Genomic DNA, 19,690 nt, shown 5'->3' with positions numbered 1-19,690 from the left:
CAAAATGGAAAGATACAATGAGTTACTCTGTGTGGCCTCTCTGATGGAGCTTAACAGCGATTCTGTTGATTGGAAATCTCATGGGTCATTATAACATGTTATTTGTAATTGTACGTAGCTAAGAAATTTTGAATGACAGTATGTTTGTTTATGGCTGAGATTATAATTGTGACTGTATCCTTGGTAGTGTTACCAGCATTTAATGTGAGTTGGTGGGTTTCCTTGCTCGGGCTGTAAATGAAAGAATTGTCTTCATGTTTCATTTTCCTCTCTATCAGACAGGATGCATTCCAATCTGGCCATGCATCTCTCAGAGCCCTTCTTGACTGACTGTACCAGATTAGAGATGATACCCCAGTGTCACCCAGTGGAGGAGCTTTTGTCAAGGTGACGCTATCAGGGCTCTGTGACAGGCACTTTCCCTTCCTGTTGGCCGAGCAGCTGAACTTCAACTTGATCTTGTGGTTTCTCTTTTGCTGCATTACGAGCAGACAGAAGGGGGGGAGCTTCAGTCTCCCATTTCCCCATGTTTTTTGATATTTCTCAGACAGCTGAACTTCTGGCAGTTCAGGCAATATTTACGCTTTATGCTTTCATGTACCCTGAAGGATCATTTCATCAATAATTAAACTGTGTTTTACTTGTGCAGTTTTGGGATCCCCATCTTTCTTCTAGGCCCCCTTTAAGCACTGGAAGGGTGCTAGAAGGTCTTCCCGGAGCCTTCTCTTCTCCAGGCTGAACAACCCCAACTCGCTCAGCTTGTGCTCACAGGGGAGGTGTTCCATCCCTCTGGTCATTTTCGTGGCCCTCTTTTGTGTTTTGGTAGGAAGTTCAGGTTTACAGGGTGGCAAAATAACTGCAGTGGAATGATAGCAGGCGCAGAGGCCTGAAATGGGGTTGGGGACTGGTGTATGCCGAGAGATGAGCAGGGAGGAACGCGGTGAAGTCAGTCCCAGCCAAGCGGACAGAGGTTTGGCGGTGGGAAGGAAGGGGCTGCGGGTGCTCCCTGTGAGCATCAGAGGGGCCCCGGCTTGTCCCTCCTGCCCCACTTGTAGAGGTTTCTGCCAGCGAAACGGGGATGGCTGAGCAGGACTTGTCACAGCTCCTTCTGTTGCCTGGCATAGTCGAGTAGATGAAAACTGCTGCAGGTTTGGTGCTAGGTTTTGTGGCAGATAGGGGGTGGCACCGTGTGCCCCTTGGCTGTCCCTGCTGTGAAGGTGCCAGCCAGCGCAGGAGGGGCAGGACATGGGATGGTAGACACTGCTGTCCCTGCAACCCAGATCTGAGTGCATCAGCGCTCTGTCTCTTGTCTCCCTGCTCTTCTCTCGACCTCAGTGGCCTTCAGAAGAACACGTGGGCCTAAATATTGCTGGGATAAACATTTCCTAGAGGTACTGGAGTTCCTTGAGGTGTGGCTTGTGCCCCTCATCTTTTCTGAGCACTAAAAGAGCCCGTGTCTGTAGCAAACAGGAACCTAAGTGAGCATTTTGAGGTTCCTGAGAGGAACAAGGCCCTGGGACAGCAAGCAGCATTCCCAGAGCACTGGCAGGGCAAAATTGCCAGCAAGCTGAAGACACCTTGATAAATGGATTAATCGAATGACGGGCCATGTTGGCCTGGGATAGCAAGGGACTGGAATTGCAGACGCAGGTGCAGGTGGTCCCCTATGTCCCATTTCTGCATATTGCTGGTAACCAGCAGAACACTGCTTGAGCCCGTCAGTAACTGAGTTTGGAAAGTAATGGTTCTTTTTTTTTTTTTTTTCCTTTGGGCAGCATCCATTTTTAAAGAAAGCCCAGCCTCTGCCGCTGCCAGCCACGGGGCCTGCATGCCCTCATCCCACAGGCAGAGTGTTCAGCAGGGGTTTGTCAGGGCTGTCCGATCCCAGCTTCCGCCTCCCCTCCTGCTTGGAAACCCCCCGTATTGCTGACACCCCCACCTCCACCCCCCCTTGAGAGGCCACCGTGCCCCACGCCCAGAAACGGCGGCTCTGTGACATCAGCCCCAGGGCCAAGGCCATCAGAGGCAGCGAGACTGCTGCGGGCAGTACGTCGGCGGCTGCGCTGGAGGCAACCAGACCTCCTTCTTGCAGCTGACACGTGCCGCTGGCAGCAATGAAAGTGCTCGCCCTCCTCGTCCTGCTGGCCGTGTGCCGGCCTGCGCACGGCATGTGGGACAGCTGTGGGTAAGTGGGCTGAGGCTCTGGGAGGGAGCTCGGGCAGCCCTTGACGGGCTTCACTGGAGGGGGCCCACGCGGCCCCTGTGGCCACTCCACAGTTTCCCAAACTCCCTGTGGGAGCCTCAGCTCCTTGCCAGCACCCAGGCTGCTGGCACAACCCGTCTACGGGGCTACAGCGGACAGAGGGCTGGAGGCACAGCCACGGGGTTCCCTGGCCCTGCCGTCCGTGCAGCCCCTCGGGGGGAGGGAAGACGGCTGACCTTCAGCCTCAACAGCAGCACAGCCGTCCAGCAGCACACTCATGAGTTTCTTCTTACACCAGGACCTGCGGGCTCCGGCCCATGGCGGCTCGCTACGGCATGTCGCGCGTCGTGGGTGGCTCGGGTGCCCAGCCAGGGGCCTGGCCCTGGATCGTCAGCATCCAGAGCCCCTGGGGCCACGTGTGCGGAGGGTCCCTCATCAGCCCGCAGTGGGTCCTCACAGCAGCCCACTGCTTCAACGCGGCCAGGTAAGGAGGAGCAGGGAAGGGGGCTATCCCCACAGCACCAGCAGGCGCCCCGTCCGCAGCCCCACGAGCTCCTGCCATCCCGCTGCCTTGCAGTATGCCCGGTGCCAGGGCACTGGCGAGCCCAGCTGAGAGACTGCTCCGCAGAAGGCTGGGCTCGTGCCACCGCTTCCTAGCAGCCTCCAGCTCCATGTTCCTGGTGCCCAAGGCGTGCTAGGGCAGTGGCACCCTCCGCAGGGCTGCTTTCCTCCCTGCCTTGGGAAGCAGAAGGCATGGAACCGCGGAGCTGCTGCAGCACGTGGCTCCGCTCCCTCTGAGGCCTCTCTGCATCTGCCTTCCAGGTACCTCACCATGTGGCGTGTGGTGATCGGGGCCACCCACTTGGCTCAGCTGGGCCCTGAGACCCAAGTGCGCGGTATTTATCGGCTGATACTTCATGAACACTACAATAACGTCACGGAGAGGAACGACATCGCCTTGCTGGAACTGGACCAGCCTGTCCAGTGCGGCTACTACGTACAGCTGGCCTGCGTGCCCGACGCCTCACTGAGAGTGTCAGAGCTGACGAGCTGCTACGTCAGCGGTTGGGGTGCCACCATGGCAAGATGTGAGTTCCCAAAGAGTATTCGTGTGCCGAGGGTAAGCTCGGCACGCTGGGGAGGCGGGCCGGGCTTCTGGGCAGCGGCGGCGGCAAAAACCAGAGTCGGGCTGCGGGGACGTACGGCCACAGAGAGATGGGCCCGAGCCATCAGCCAAAGCGAGAGGGAAGGGCAAGCCCGGCACAAGGCCTCTGCAGGGGCAAAGGCGGGCCCTAGGCTTCGCCCACACAGGGGAGGAGAAGTGGGAACAGAAGGGCTGCTGGCTGCTAACTCCTTCCTGTGCTCACAGCTGCAGGATCGACTGCTGTCCTGCAGGAGGCCCAGGTCCACCTCATCGATGTCAAGGTCTGCAACAGCAGCCGCTGGTACAGAGGGGCCGTCCACCCCCACAACGTGTGTGCCGGCTATCCGCAGGGCGGCATCGACACCTGCCAGGTAGGAGCGTGCTCCGCGCCAGCCCCCAGCAGCACAGGCAGCCCTGTCGCCAGCGCCCAAACGTCCCCTGGCGCGTGTTGCGCCTGCCGAGTCGCCCTCCTGCCGCTGGGTCCCCACCGCTGTCAGGGCTTGCCTTCCCTTCCCCGTCTGCAGGCCCTTGCCCAGCACCCCTCTTGTCCCAGAGACCCAGCACTCTGCCCAGAAAGGCCACGCAGTGCTCTTGCCCCAGCCCAGAGGTCTGCATCCCAGTCCTGGAACGTCCCCCTTCCACACCTCCAGGATCAGCGGGCAGAGAGGAGAGAGCGCCCTACCTTGCAGGCCCACCACCCCCTCCCAGACAAGGTCCTGCAGGCTCCAGCACCTGAGCAGAGCCTTGCTGGGCACTGGGTACAGCTCTGGCAGGTGCCAGGAGAGAGAAGGAGCCAGCCACAGTGCTGACAGGGGCCACCCAACACCACCAGAACCCTCTGACTCTCCTCCGCTCCGCTGCAGGGTGACAGCGGTGGTCCTCTCGTCTGCCAAGACAAGCACGCCGACTACTTCTGGCTCGTGGGGGTGACCAGCTGGGGGATAGGCTGCGCGAGAGCCAGGCGGCCCGGAGTCTACACCTCCACGCAGCACTTTTACGACTGGATCCTGGTACAGATGGGACTGCACCCAGCAGTCCGGGCTGCTCCAACGGCGCGGGCATGGAGTCATTTTCTCACCGCCTCCACCCCCGTGCAGAGGCCAAGGCCGATCCCAACACAGTCGGGCACGTTTAGCTCCTGCCCATTCCCACTCCAGAAGCTGGTGGAGTTCTTTACTCGGGTGCAGGAGCTCCTGCAGGTGCTAAGGGGGAAAAAGGCTTGAGCAGCAAGAGGAAGAGGATCAGTGCAGGCTGCAGAGTAGCACCACCCTTTCCTCCTGGGGCAATGCCCGCTGAGATCCAAAGGCAGCCTCAGTGCCAGTGGCCTGCTCTGTCCTGCCCACGCTCCTCTCAGGGCACACACAGCTGCTGCTCTTGACTTAGTTCTTGAAATAAAGTTGACAATTTTCACAGCTAACCATGCTTCAGTCCAGTCTCCTGTGCAAGGCAAGGACTTCCATGCCCAGCACCTGCAGAACGAGGCTGCAGGCAGACAAGTCGGTCACACGGGCAAAGAGTCACTCCAAAAGCTGAAACCGTGCCCGGTCTGAGACGAGGGTGCTCAGAGCCACCGTGGGGTGGAGAAGACTGGCTAGAGGGAGGCTAGCAAGAGGAGAGGAGGAAATGATGTGACACGCAGCCAGCGTTGGGGGTATGCCTTAAGGCACGCAAGCTGAAGATTAGGGCCTGCTGGGAGCCTTCGCTTACTGAAGACACCGTGGGAAACGCCTGAGCATGCCAAGAGCTATTGCTGCCTGTAGCAAAGCGAGTGCGAAGCTGACGGGAGTCAGAGTGCCATGAGGAAGAGCCGGATTTCACAGGTAGTTAAGGGGGATTGGTGTGGGAGGTGGCCACACTTGACAGATAACTGAAGGAAGAGCTGGGGTGGTTTTGGGGAGAGCAGTCTGGCAGGGACAGCAGTACCCAGGAAAAAACTGCATCGGTAATGCCGTGGAAGTCCGAGGTGACCCAGCTAACAGTGCCTGAAACAGCAAACCTGTGGACGGCTGTGGCAAACCTGGGAGCAAGGGGGAAAAAATACCCGCGGGGAGGTCCCTTGCTTGGGAGGAGACAGGGGCGGAGAAAGAGGGGAGTCAAGGCATTTGAGGGGCATGTATAGGCATGGAAAAAGGAGGGGAGGGGGGGATCAAGGAGCCAGCCACACAGAGGCAAACTGCTGGTTGGTGTGCTTGTTTGACTGAGCCCTGCAGATGATCACCGCAGTGTGTCCTACCTCCTCTTGGAGAGCGATTCCCCCTCTTTTGTGTGCAGCCCCGCTCTGCACCCGGGGCGCGGGTGGGTCCAGAGGGCTGGCGGCCAGCAAGGGCAGAAGGGAACACAGGCCACGGCGACCCAGCAGTGGGCAAGAGCGAGTGTCTCAGGCCAGTACAGAACACAGAACAGGGAGGGAGTGAGGCAGGTACAAGGAGTGAATTGTACGTTCTCAGCTAGTTCTCTTATCTTATGTGATGAAACCATCAAAACAAAGGAATGTTGCTGTGAAGACTCTCCCATCCTCCCCATCCTAATTTGTATATCAGAGATTTTGATCAGTAAGATAACCAATGATTAGATTAGGATAGGACTATTAAGAAAGTTATAGAATAGGGCGGACCAATCATTGTAAATGTCAAAATTAATAGCGGGCATAACATGCATGCTTATGTTAAAATCTGTTAAAGATCTTGACTTTGCAGAAAAAGGGTGTAAGATGTTGAATTTTTGATGTAACTTTGAAGCCCGTCGGGTGGAGCTGTCCCCGTGCTTCCCAGCGCTGCAATAAAGATGTGCCGGCTTATCTGCAAGTGTGTAGATAAATTTGTCGTGATTGCGACCCTCCGTCCACACTTGGGGCCGTGTCACCCCTCTTCTGCTCTGGGTCCCTCCCTGTGCCTGTGCCCTCCCACCTTCCATCACTGGTGTCACTCTTTTGCTTCCCTGTACCTTTCTTCTTCTGTCTGTTCTTGTCCCCTGCTCCCTCTTCGTCCCTCTCTGCTTTCCAAGCCCCTCTCTTGTTCTGCTATTCTACCTGCCCCTTTGGTTTTCCTTGCTCTCCCTCTGTCCTGCTCCCTGCCCCTCTTTTTTCCTTCCTCTGTCTCTGTCCTGCAGCGCATGGCTGGTTTTTCATTCACTGCCTCTTTGTCCCGATCTGCATTCCTCCTTGATGTTCCCAATCTCTCTGGCTTCTTGCCTGCGCTGCTTTTTCTCTCTCTGCCTCTATGTCCCACTCCCTGCCCCTGTCCTTCTCTCTCTTCTTCATAGAATCATAGAATGTATTGGGTTGGAAGGGACCTCTAAAGGCCATCTAGTCCAAACCCCCTACAACAAGCAGGGACATCTCTAACTAGGTCAGATTGCTCAGAGCCCCATCAGGCCTGACCTTGAATGGCTCCAGGGATGGGGCTTCCAGTACCTCTCTGGCAACGTCTTCCAGTGACCCACCACCCTCATTTTAAAGAACTTTTTCCTAGTATCCAACCGAAATCTAGCCTTTTCTAGCTCAAAACCATTACCTCTCGTCCTATTGCTACAAACTCTTGCGAATTGTTCTTCCCCTGCCTTCTTAGAGGCCCCTTTCAGGTATTGGAATGTCGCTACCAGGTCCTCCTGGAGCCTTCTCCAGGCTGAACAACCCCAACTCTCTCAGCCTGTCTTCATAGGGGTGTCAGACCTTGGTGGCACCAAACTAATCTCAAGCAAAGACAACAGGAGTTGGAAGAGAAGAGAATGGTAAATGTCTGATTTCCTAGGTAAAGTTAGGAGGGACATCATTTACTTGACTGCAGTTTCTTTGTTGTTGTTTTGTATAGAAGACCCGGCTTATTGCCCCAAAGGGGTGCTAGCTTTGTGGAGGTACCACCTAGCACATGTTTCTGTGCAGAACTGGAATTAAACAAATATCCTGACTGTGTTTTTCAGCTCTTTGCAGACCGAGTAAAAGAACCCTGATTTGGTGGACAACAGAACTTAACAGTGCTAATACCCCCCCCAGCTTTTTGGAAAAGACGTAGAAGAAAGTGTGAATAATGAGCTCATAGAGAGGAGAGAGTAAGAAAAGCCACAAGATGACTGAGAGCTATGTCTGTAGTTGGATAAAGCTGCTCTGAGAGAGAGACATCCATCTTCCCTCCATGGGAGAGTCAGGGCAACGACTAGAAATGAGGAGCTGCAAGAAGCTGTCCTTTTTTAACCCCAGTGCCGAAGCTGTCCTTTGAGCATTTCCTAATCCCACTGCAGCTGAAGTGGGTCAGGTACCTCAAAAGCATCTCTTGACTGACCCAGCTGATCTCTGCACTTGTCCATATGTGAAGGGGGAAAATACCCGCTTTGAGTAATGGCCTCATTAATGCCTTTAGCCTTAGGGTCTGGGTATGGACTCTGACAAGCAAGAGGAGTTGAATAGACTTTTAATGGGTCTCCCCCTGTTGCTGCTAGTGTTTCTGTAGGGATCCTTCATCTGTTAAGTACAGTTCTTGCCTCCTGTCCGACTCCTCTCTCTCTGCTGGTTTCAGCTGGTAGTGAAAAGTCGGGGGTTTTCTCCGTTTTTCCCTTTCTAAAGCAAGGGGTTTATGGGGTAAAAAAAAAAAGCTAATGCTGCCTTTAAGTGAATGGTGCCCTACCCTGTCGGTCCTGTGCTGCTTCTGACTGCAAATGAGCCTCAACACGCAGGACAAGTGCAGGGTTGGAGGTGAAAATGATGCCTTGCTGTAGCTGGAGTTCCAGGGCAGTAACCTGGGGGCCTCCAAACCAGGTGCCTGGTGTTGTGCTCTGGCTAACGGGGCAGTGAGCTCGCTGAGCCAGATCTGAACACCCTCTACAATCAGAGCTTGGCTTGGGCTGCTTTATATGCTGACTGCTTTAGATAAAACAGCCGTGTGTACAGCTGAGCCTCTGGACTATAAAAACTGAACACTGTGTTAAGAGCAGGAGGCTCTCCCAGCAACATTCGCTGCAGATTGGTTCATGTTCTCCCACTCTTCCATAAACAAACCCAAGGTAATACTGAATTCACTGCATGAGCTGTGTTTAACAGACTGCTTTGTTATTTCTCCTTCCACTAGAAGGCCCGTCCAGAATCAGCAGCAGCACAGCAAATACATTGAACGAAAAGAAGCCGGTGTTAAACTGTCTTGTTTAGTGTCATCAGGAAGCTGATGGGAATATCCTTAAGTCAAAACTGGTATGGAACTGGAAATGGGTCCAAAACCTCTGCTGTGTGGCCCTTAGTAGGGTTGAAACCTTTTCATTTCCTGGTGATTAGTTCTAGCTGTCCAGAGCAATGCAAATCTGTTGTGTTAAGTTGGTAGCAACTTGGATCTTCTATCCCCAAATGTTTTTCAAAAGAGGTAGTTGTGGCTTCTAAATTGGATCAAGTTATCTAAAAATCATCAGCAGGATTTTTTTTCTCATTTCTGTTAGTGCTGGGTAAAAGAGTAGAAGTTGATTTGGAAACCTGTAAGCTGAAGGGGGTTTCCCAATAAGTTTCTTTTTTTGCTTTTGTGGAGTCTTCAGCATTTTATTTTCTGCCACAGTACTTGTAGGCTGCAGAAGCAGCCCCAGAGGCACTATGAATTACTTGTGCAATTAGCTTGGCTCCTGCTAAGGATATAGATTGCCGTCATACTCAGAAGCTGGTTGAAGCGATGAAGCCATGTGGGCTATTTGAAGATGAGGAAGAACTGAATCGCAGGTCTAACAAGGCTGTAAAACTTGTTCACCTCTTCATTTTTTTAGGACAAACGGATGAGTTTTCTTTACAGGCTGGTTGTTCCTGGAAAACTTGGTCAAAGAATGGATGTCAGACCTTGGTGAGAGCAAGGGAAGGATTTTTTATACGTTCTTCTGAAAAGAGCTGAAGCCTTTTGATTTCTTTTCAAGGCCGTACTACTGGGCTTTATGCTAAAGCTCAACTTTTGACTTTCTTCTCAAGTATTGAGTGGAGCCGTTGTAACTGTCATTGAAATAAGGTCTAAAAGATACCTCAGAGGAAGATCTTGAAGTCTTTGGGGCCCCGAATCAGTCTGTGAAGTGGCTCCATCAGTTGACTTGTAGCAGTTCACAAAGCTGGAACAAGGTGTTGTGAGGTGAGGTAGATGGTAAATGGGCACTGATTTGCCCCAAACAGCCTGCAGCACCCAGTCTGCTTCGACATTGTGACAGGAGATTTGCCTTTTGTATAGCTGCTTCATGTGTGCCTGCTGCAGGGAAGACCAACCATAGGTCTTATTTTGGGTAAAGTAATGAAAGGAATGCTACATTGGGGTGGGGGTGGGGGTTGGGGGGTGTGCTTTTGGGTTTTTTGAGTTGCAAGCACTCACTGCAGAAAACCAGCATCAGTCTGTTAGACTAACCACTGGGTACGGGCCTGAGAAGACACTTTATGGAGGATGTTCTGGTAATGGTGGTGACGGGAGCCTCGGTGGAGTTGACAGCATTTGTGTTTCCTTTCAGCAGAGTGCTTTACCTGAGGAGAGTTGAGAGCAGAAGGAAATGACTTGTGTTCTTCTGGTTGTTTGATCCAGCCTTGTTCTTCCTTCATTAAACCACCTGTAATTGCCGTGCTATGGAATCAATTAGTGCTGTGTGTGAGCTGGTGGCTCCGTGAAGGCGCTGTAGAGCATTCAGCCTAAAGCAATGCAGGGGCAGCAGGCCCACCCCAGCTCAGATGCCCCTTTCCGCTGAGGAGGTACATCCATGTGACGATTACTGGGTGAACAGTCTCAGTTCCATTGAAGCTGCTCTAGACTGAGCTGCGGATGGGAGCAGTCTGACCTTCAGCCATCTGGTGTCCCAGCAGGGTTGAGATTAATGGAGGAGAAAGAAAAGGACAAGGCTGCTGGGGTAGGACAGAAGGAGCAGAGCAGGAAGGAGGATGGGAGGACAGCGTGAGTAACAGTGGCAGGGAGAGGGGATGGAGGAAAGAAGAGAATGAGATGAAGAGGAGGCAAGCAAACAGGAGGGCGCAAGCGTGGGGTCAAACCCTTTCTCTCTCTCTGGAGAAAAGCTGCTGCTTAGCTGAGTCATGTTTTTCTGCCAAACAACTGCTCTTTTAACGTAGTAATGATGGTGATGCTGCAGACCGTGGAAGACAGAAAACTCTTTCCTTGTTCTCTTTGGTCTATAAGAGTTGCTGAGGTGGAGTGGGTGGCCCTTGTGGCTAACTGCTGTGCGGCAGGAGTGTATTGTGAGGGGTGTTTGTGAGAAGATCCAACAGGAATGCCCAGTATAAACCCCTTGAATCCACTCAGTCATTGCTTCAAGAGAGTCATGCCTTTTCGTCTCCTTTTGCCAGCTTACATAACCCAGAAGTGATGTGAGTTGCAGGGCACAGAGAGAAGTGTCCGAGTTTTTAGACTGGGGAGGGGTGAGGGTGTTGCAAGGAGATGTTGAGTGCTGTATTTAATTTATGGTTTATCAGCATTTGGACGATGGATGTTCTATCCCCAGTCTGGTAGGCAGAGGTCTGTGAAGCAGATGAGGCAAATCTTAGGGAATGAGCTGGTGGAACACTTGCCTGCTGGCACGAGAGGCCTAGAATGGACAAGTGCTGCTTTTGATGGAACGTTTCCTGGAATGCCTTATTTCGCTTCTAGATTTGGCTGTTGCTTTGAACTGAATTTGGTGATCCTTTAAATCTAACTTTCACTGCATTTGCTTGGAAATGCTGAGGTAGGAGAAGCCAATTTTGTTATCTCCAGTAAAAAGTTATATGTGCTGAATGGAGATGATGTCTTGTAACTGGCAACATCTATCCTGAAAATCAAACAACATTGTCGTTGAGATAAAAGAAGGAGAAAAGCCTTTGCCTTTGTATTTGATCTATTGCTGCCATTTTTATTGCATGCTAACTGAAAATAATTCATCACTTAACATTGTGTAGGGGTGTGCAGTACAGACCAAAGGTGACAGTTAATTATTTAATGAGGGTAAATGCAACAATGCAGAGAAAGGATTAGAAACACCCAAAGTACTCTAGACTGTAATTCTGAAGAGAAGAGCCGAGCATCTTCCAACTGAAGGAGGCTGTAAGGCAGGAGAAGAAAGGCACAGCAAGAGAGGCCTTGTGGAGCTAGTGTCTGTGAGCAAAGACAGACCCAGGCTGGGAGGGTGCTGGTCCATAGCGAGTTCAGGCTTTGGATGAGACCCCTAGGTAAACTTGGGCAGCTGGCAGACATAATAGTAAAACATCAGAGAAAACTGTTAATTAAAAGTCCATGAGCATGGCAGTGCTTTATGTTAGAAGACTGATGTGCCAGGAAATAGATTTCGCAAAGCTCCATCCTGGTTGATAAGGGTGGACGGGGACACTTGCTTTTGAAGTCAGACACACGCAAAGTTGTCTTCATCCAGCTCTTTTTGCTGTGCATAGCGTGGCTGTCCCTGGCGCTGCACGGAGGGAATACGGAAGGCAAAGACAGGACCTGAACAACTGCTCCTTCCTCTCCTGCTGATGTGTTACTATGGCACGTGTATTCGTTTTTGTGTTGTCATCGATAGACGGTGATACACGGGCCTTTGGAGATCCCGATAGAGAGTCCCACTGTGAGAGGCACAGTATAAACCTCTCGCCTATCTCTGGGTTTCTCACAACTTTTAGCGTGAAGTCACGTCACATCAGATCTATAGAGAAGCCTGCTCAGCACCACGGTGAGGATATGTCGACCAGACACACCTTAAACTGGTAAGGAGGGCAGCCGAGGAGAGGGGGGATCCTTGGGGGCAGAGTACTTGCTTGAAAGATGTGAGAGGATGTGACTGTTTTGTGTTCTACATGAGCGCTTTAAGCGTGACTTAGTTCCTGAGTTTGTGTTAATAGCTCTCGCATACTGCAAGTGAGCGCTGTAAGACAGGAATTTGCTCTCGACAGCTCCCTCCAAGGAAGTTGTAGTGAGGCTGGTGTTGGTCTCTTCTCCCAAGTAACTAATGACAGGACAAGAGGTAATGGCCAGGGCAGACTGGCTATTAGGAAAAATTTCTTTACTGAAAGCGTGGTCAGACATTGGCCCAGGCTGCCCAGGGAGGTGTTGGAGTCACCATCCCTGGAGGTGTTCAAAAGACGTATAGATGTGGTGCTTAGGGACCTGGTTTAGGGGTGGGCTTGGTCGTGTTAGGTTAATGGTTGGACCTGGTGATCTTACAGGTCTTTTCCGACCAAAATGCTTCTCTGATTCTATAACATTTTTTTGGTCATTTTTCGAGTGAAAAGACAAATGTATTTGGTAGAATGGCAGTTCCCCTCTCGGCTGTTACAGAGGTACCACTGGCACTAGAGAAGATCCTACAGACAGCTCTGTGCTGTATTATTCAGCCACGTGGTAGTTAGTCTTGGAGAATGCTGGTTCTGCAGGGAAGCCCAATATGTGAGGTACCCACCAGCAGGATAGATGTTTGCGTGTGTGTTTATGCTGTGTTTATCTGGGTTTTTGGGAGTTGTCCAGAACTGGCATTATTGTGACCATTTCTCAGAGAAATAAATCTCTGTTGAACATGGGTTCTTGATGCATCAGAGGGAAGGCAGCTTCTCTCAGCCTTTGTTCCACTCACGCTTTATCAGGGTCACTAAAAGTGGGCTGAAGTGAGATTTGTCAATCGTAAAAGGCTCAGGAGATGGATGACCACAAGCGATGTCACTTTTGAGCGTTGTTAAACTAGGAGGGAGGTGAGAATCGGACGCAGACGCAGACTGACTGACTTCCAAGCCAGTCAAACCCTAGATTGGGGTGGCACCAAGGCTAAGTTTAAATGTTCTTCAGGTGGAGTTTTTCATTCAGTAAGGCCTGCAATTGGCTGGTAGGTGTTGGCTGTGCAGGTATATGGGGAAAATGACAGGCTTTCCAATTCAGGAAATTGCACTGGAGATTTAAAGCAATTGTTCATCCATATAGTTTGAACGCAGAGCTGCGGCTTTCAGCGATTGGATCAATTTTGAAATTCCACCCTCCCTCGTAAGGTGTCCGAGACTTCAGCCAAGGCTTTGGCACTTTCTGCCTGTTTTCCCAGTCCCTGGTTTCTGCATCTTTACAGGAGAGAACCTAGAGAGCTACAGGAGCTCGCAAAAGAGGCGTCCTTAGCAGCAGTGGCGGAACTCAGTGTTAGGATTTTGAGAATTTAAATGCAGATTCTTAAGCCCGCAGGGTTCCCTGGTATGCTGCAAATGAATTGTATCAGGATGGGGTTTAGCTTTTAGTCAGACAGCAGTGATCATTTCAGCAAGATGGGTTTGCGTTATTAAGCATTCAAAATCCAGTGTAAAGCTCCTAAAATACACAGTGTTGTCCACAAATACAGAACCGTCTGGTTGTGCCTGCACTGAATCCCCAGGAAAACAAGTGAAGCCTTAAATCATTATGCCATGAAGAGCAGAGTTGATTTAACGATGAGTTTCATGCCCTTTTTTTCCTATCACCGTCCTAACTTTCTTTTGATTGTAAAGTTAATCCTGGTTTTAGCTGTGTCTTTTGGTAGAGAAGAGAATGATTGCATCTAGTGTAGAAGCTACTAACTTGAATGGTAAGGTGTCAACCAAAATTTGTGAAAGTAATCTTAGAGGTAGCATGGGAGCTTGGTCAAGATGTGTGAGGCTGCGGCTGTTCAGTATTCTAAATGCTCCTTCTTTCCACTTGACATCTACAGGGCACTCCAGGGCAGTGGGCCAGGCTGGTCCAGACCTCCAGCGTAACAAAACTGGAGCAGAAGAAGAACCCACAAGCTGTTCTAGCTGTTCTCAAATTCAGACTGGGTACAGGGTATACTTGTTTTGTGCGTTTTATGAGTTATTGTGGGATCCTTTGAGCAATGTGTTCGTGTTCCAGAGGAAGAGAATTTTTTGGGATGCTTTGTGACACAGCACATTTTTCAGGGCTGCTGTCATGATGTCACGGGAACGTTGGCCCAGAGGAGAAGGAAGGTGTCAGTGCCCAGAGCAGCCTTTGTAGCACGCTCCTTCCAGGAGGGTGTGACGAGAGTGCCCTTTTGTCCCCTTGGTTGGGCCCCGTCTGCAGACTTGTAGTGTAGCACTGCAAATGTGAAGGAGCAAGTCTGTGGTGTGCTCTTCAGTGTTCTTTTGCCTTTGGCCCGTTCCTTCTGGTTTTTGCTAGACAAAGTGTGGCTGATGACGGATCTAGCAGGTAAGCAGAGGGGTTTACTAGGTGCAGGATATCTGGCTTCTGTATCGATGTGTCCTTTTGCTGTTCCTTAATAACCTTAATAAAATACCATTAAGGTACCGATAGTGCAGAGGAGCCCACAAAGGTGGTGAGGGGGCTGGAGCACCTGCCCTGTGAGGACAGTCTGAGAGAGTTGGAGTTGTTCAGCCTGGAGAAGAGAAGGCTCCGGGGAGACCTTCTCGCGCCCTTCCAGTGCTTAAAGGGGGGCTACAGGCAAGGTGGGGAGGGACTCTTTGTCAGGGAGTGCCGTGATAGGACGAAGGGTAACGGTTTGAAACTGAACGAGGGGAGATTTCAATGCGATCTTGGGAAGAAATTCTTTCCTGGGAGGGTGGTGAGACACTGGAAGAGGTTGCCCAGAGAAGCTGTGGCTGCCCCCTCCCTGGCAGTGTTCAAGGCCAGGCTGGATGGGGCTGGGAGCAACCTGGTCTGGGGGAAGGTGTCCCTGCCCACAGCAGGGGGTTGGAACGAGATGGTCTTTAAGGTCCCTTCCAGCCCAAACCATTCTACGAAAAGAAGCTGCTTTAGCTCTTGGGCAGAGCAGAAGCATTGACTGTTAAAGAGCAATTTGCATTTTCTTCATCAAGTTTCTGTTTATTTTATTGGCTGGCAAAACCGGGCAAAACATAGACACCAGAAACTCTAGAAAAAGAGTAGCCTAGTATATTGTCCTGCTGTCTTGCTTGCTATGTAAAATAGCTGTGGCTGCTGGAGGTCTGTTGTGAAAGAGAAATGCTATCTGTTTGGATTTACTTGTTTTGTGGGGTTCCCCCCATCAGGCAGTTTTATAACAGCATCTGGTTAATTCTCCCTTGCACGTTGCAGGTGAAAGCGCCCATGGATACCCAGAAGCCCGTCCTTCGGTGAGTGTGAAAGGAACCTCTTCCTTCCATGGCGTTTCAGAACTGTGGAGCAGGCTGTGAGCTTTGCCTTTGGTGACAGAGTGCCAGCCTCGTAGGCTGAACGAAAATACCTTTTAGTGTCTATGCAGCGGCAGTAAAGGGGTCACTGGCTGTTCTCTAATTTTCTGTTCAAGAACTTTTAGACAGATGAAAGTCTGGTTCTGCAGACAGAAGATCGCTTGCTGTTCTTGGGCATGGTGGAATATATCATTCACAACAGTATTCAGTACTGTCTAATTAATCCATTTTAATTTTTAACAACTTAGTGTCGATTTCTGTTACTTGTTATGATTTCTCCTTAGTACAGCTGGATGTGGAGCTGAATATAGATAAGGTTAGAATTGATACGTAAGTGACTGGAACCATTGCAAGAAAGTTTGAAATAATCCTCCACTCTAATGAATACTGGATTGCATAGCAATCCCAGAGATGTAGTCATGCCCTCCCCGTGAATATTGACCAGCTTTAGTAGTGTTGATGTGAGTGGACTGAATAGCAAATGACTGAACGGGGATTTGGCCTTTATTTTCGAGTATCAAGCACCTTAATTTGAGGTTTGGGATTACACAGCAGAGAGCGTGTCTAACAAAATGAAAGTCATCTTTGAATAGTCACACTTCAGATTTTCAGTTGATGCCACTTTCATCATCTTGCTAAAACACACCTTTAAAAGGAAGTTTGGGGTTCAGCAGAGCACTGTAAGCCTTCCCCATGGCTTTTCCCGTGGGTACGGGTGCATTGGCGGATGCTGTGGCAGTTTGCTCTAGCAGACGTAGGCAGTGGTGAGACAGTCCAGACGGGAGCTTTCAAAAGTTAGCGACTCAGAGAATGCTGGTTGGATGTCACAGTGCAGGGAAAAGCAGACTCAAGTGTGGTGTGATTATCAAACCTCCCAAGTGCCAGAATGGGGACTGTCACTCACACTGCTGTCTGTCTGTCCACAGAGCACAAAACCAGCCTCACAACCCCCACCAGCTCCCTCTGTTTCTGAAGGAGAGGATGAAGGTGATGAAGAAGAGGAAGAGGACAACAAACCTCCCCCTGTTATCGCCCCGTGGCCTGAACATACAAAACCAGGAAGTCCCAGCTTTGGTCAGCACTGCAGCGGGTGTCATTCAGAGCTACATGTTTCGGATCAGACAGCATTTGCCGTCCACGGATGAACGGGCTGGAGTCCTACCGTGACCCAGTGCTTCACCCACGTCACCGACACCAGGAAAGTGTGCCTTGAACTTTCCCAGGTAGTCATGAGTTTCCTGTGATTCTGAGAGGGACCGTGTGTTCATCAGTATCAGATAAGAGGCAGCACTGTGTCTGTTAATGCCAGCGGTGTCAACGTGAGCAGCTTTGTCCAAAGTGCCTGTATGGGCTCTCTGGCATCAGCGGAGAGAGCGGTCATCAGACACAGTCCACCCCCTTGCGGGATCCTTAGGAGAAAGTGTCCCCTGGAGGTAGCCGTCGCTCTCCGCAGGCTGTACAAGTAGGTAAATGAAGAGCTTAGGCTGCCCCCTTAGCTTTTCCATGGCTGCAGTTTGGTGAGGAGAATCCTGCACAGCTCTGCCTTGTGAAGAGAAGGGAGGTCTCTGAAGGACTGGAACGCAGTTCCTCGTGGCCACTCCCTACGGCTTGAAATCCTGATGAGAAGTCAGTTCCACCGTTGTGATCAGAAAAGGGAGATGCTTCCTGCTTCTGTTCAGACACTTGCGTAGCAGCTAAAGAGTTGTGTCGTTACCCGAGAAAACACACGAGCATCAAGGCACAAGGCTCTGGGGCCCTGGACAGACCTATTTCTGTATCCTTGCACCACAGTAAATTCATTGTTTGAGGCATCTTTTCAGAAAATCAATGAAAATTGAAAATGAAACTGACCGTGAACTTGTGTAAAGCCAGCCTTTCACTTTTGTCTGTTGAGGTTGAGAAGTGGAGAGCAAACCCAAACATTTTAAGAGCCCTGGATGGGGCAGACAGCATCTTCCTAAGGGTTTGCATTTGAAACACGATCTCAGGGGCATCTCTGCAAGCTGCTTTTCTGACGCAAAATACTTTCTCGTCACAGACCTACACCCGCTCTGTAATTGAACCTGCGGCTGCACCAGCACCAGCTGAAGGAGCCACCACTCGCCAGCCTGAAAACTCAAATGCTTTGTACAGAGACACGGACCGGTGGCAAAAGAAACCCGAAATGAGCGATGAGGAGATCCTAGAGAAACTGAGTATGTGTTCTGTATTTCTTGTCTGATAAAGCAGTGTGTGCTGTGCGCGTGTCTCGGGGTTACAGGTGCTCAGTGTTCATCCTCAGTTCAGTGTCGCAGCGTCCCAACTCCCTACACGAACTGTGACTGTGCTGAAGAGGAAGCGAGAGAGCGCTCTGGGTGTTCCTTGTGCCGCCGAGGGCAGCTGTGACGCGGTTGGATTTGCCTGAGCTGCCTTCTCCGCTGAAGGCAGAAGCAGAGATTGTTTCTGGTTGAGCAGAAGGCTGTGACCTCCTGACTGGCCTAGCGAACACCTGTGTGCTAATGGCCAAATGGACCAGAAGATTTGGGTTCCTGAGTGATCTTTAGACTCCTGATTCTCGGCAGTCATTGGAGCCAAATATACTTTGCAGAAATCTGTTGGGCTGTTGGTTTGGGATTGTTTTGCTTTGTGGTTTTGTTGGGTTTGGTTTCTTTTTTAACCCATAGACAACCACAGCACTAAGCTGATTCTTTCAGCCTCAAGGAGCTCTCCTGCCCCAGATACTCCATTGGTGACATTTTTATGCCTGCTGTTACTACTACTGCTTCTACTAATAGATGGGAGTTCATTTTCATAAGAATTCTCTGTTTTTGTCAGAGAGAACTCCTTTGAAAGAACATCAGTTGACACTGTGGATAGAGAGGAGGAGGTGTTTTCAATGTGCCCCAACAGAAAAAAGAAAAAACTGTTATAACAATCCTTGTTTTATTTCTTAGCTTTATGCTTCTAAAGATGTACCCGAGACACATCTGCGTGGCTCGATCAGGTAAAACTGCACTGCAGGCGTGTCTCAGGAGGCAGCCTGCAGCACATCCACTGTATATCCTTCCGATACGGGGCACTTTGTCATAGCTCATTCCCAGCCAGTTCATACCATTAGAATCCTGACCGTTGGCCCCAACCCCTGGCTAGGCCCTACTCTAGGAAAAGACACGAAGCCCTTTGTGATTCTGCAGTACAAGAGCTTAATCTGCTTCTTGCACTTCATAATGGCCAGTGCTGTGTTCTCAGATGGAAACTTGTTGGGTCCATAGCACAGCCCAGTTTACTCTGTGTCTGCTGTTGACTGTTAGGACAGCAAGTGGATGGAGCTACACCTCCTCGTGTGTGATCTCAAAGCCAACACCATTCTGTCTGTAACGGGGCCAACAGCTTGTAAGGGGGTGCAGTCTGGCTGTGGCTTCTTCACAGCGGCTGTCAGTGCTCGTCCTTGTGCTGTACCACCCTTTCTGTCGCACCTGCCCTGCCGCTGATGGCTGGTGTGACTGCAGAGGCTGAAGCCTTCCTCAGCTGGGAGATTTCAGCTGCTCCTGTAGAGTTCTCTGCACCCTTAGCAGGTTGACAGGACTCTCAAGAACTGAATCTCAGTGCCATGAGGGAGTATCCAAGGTCTCAGTTCAATAGCTTTAGCTGAGGGCACAATGAAGTAAATTCCAGGGCAGAGGGTTCCTTGCAGGTATGCCAGCTTATAAAGGGAGGAATTAGAGCGTCTTCAACAGAGGCTAAATGTTTGAGGCAGGCTTTGCAAAACAGTGTTAGCAGGGGGTGTAGCCGGTGGTGGGGTTGCCCCGTCGTCTTGCCGTGCTGGCAGGCAGGATTCCTGGCTAGGCATCCAGTCAGATGCCCATGTGGATGCTGAAGCCCTCTTCTCCAGAGAAAACGCCTGGACAGGGGAGGGAGGTATTTGTTCCTACTTACAGTGAATGGTGCGTCACCCGGTTTTGCTTTGGATGCACAGGTGAACAAAGAAGCCTGTGTTTGTGTTGGTGATACAGGAATATTACCAGATGGGTCAAACAAAATATGCTGTGAAACCCTGGAATTCTTCCTCCTGAACTAAGATTCTTCAAGTATTTCAGTGATGTACGTTGCAAGTTAAACCTTGAGAAGTCATTTGCATTGAGCGATCACCTTCGTTGTTTGTATTTTATCTGGGAAACTACCGGACCAGAGAAAGCAGTATGGTTTTTTTCAGTTATTCCTTCAGATTAGTGTAGCAGATCTTGGCTCTTTCACTCGACACAAACACGGCACCCTAATG

The 19,690-nt window shown here is 50.7% G+C and overlaps 1 protein-coding gene across 1 annotated transcript in view; it reads left to right on the top strand.

Moving 5' to 3' along the window:
* Positions 1-19,690, top strand: part of LOC147412479 (serine/threonine-protein kinase PAK 3-like) — a 63,908-nt gene that overhangs the window by 25,575 nt on the left and 18,643 nt on the right. Inside the window, exons 2-7 of the mRNA XM_086481332.1 lie at positions 13,371-13,437; positions 13,980-14,085; positions 14,444-14,473; positions 15,338-15,375; positions 16,359-16,486; positions 17,467-17,627. Of these exons, the coding sequence (XP_086337458.1) occupies positions 13,371-13,437; positions 13,980-14,085; positions 14,444-14,473; positions 15,338-15,375; positions 16,359-16,486; positions 17,467-17,627 (530 nt within the window). The remainder of the gene's footprint in view (positions 1-13,370; positions 13,438-13,979; positions 14,086-14,443; positions 14,474-15,337; positions 15,376-16,358; positions 16,487-17,466; positions 17,628-19,690) is intronic.

Source organism: Leptosomus discolor, unplaced genomic scaffold, assembly GCF_034619465.1.
Source record: "Leptosomus discolor isolate bLepDis1 unplaced genomic scaffold, bLepDis1.hap2 HAP2_SCAFFOLD_49, whole genome shotgun sequence".
Classification (NCBI taxonomy): domain Eukaryota; kingdom Metazoa; phylum Chordata; class Aves; order Leptosomiformes; family Leptosomidae; genus Leptosomus; species Leptosomus discolor.
The sequence above is the reverse complement of the archived record's forward strand: the minus strand, read 5'-3'. Positions and strand labels throughout refer to the sequence as shown.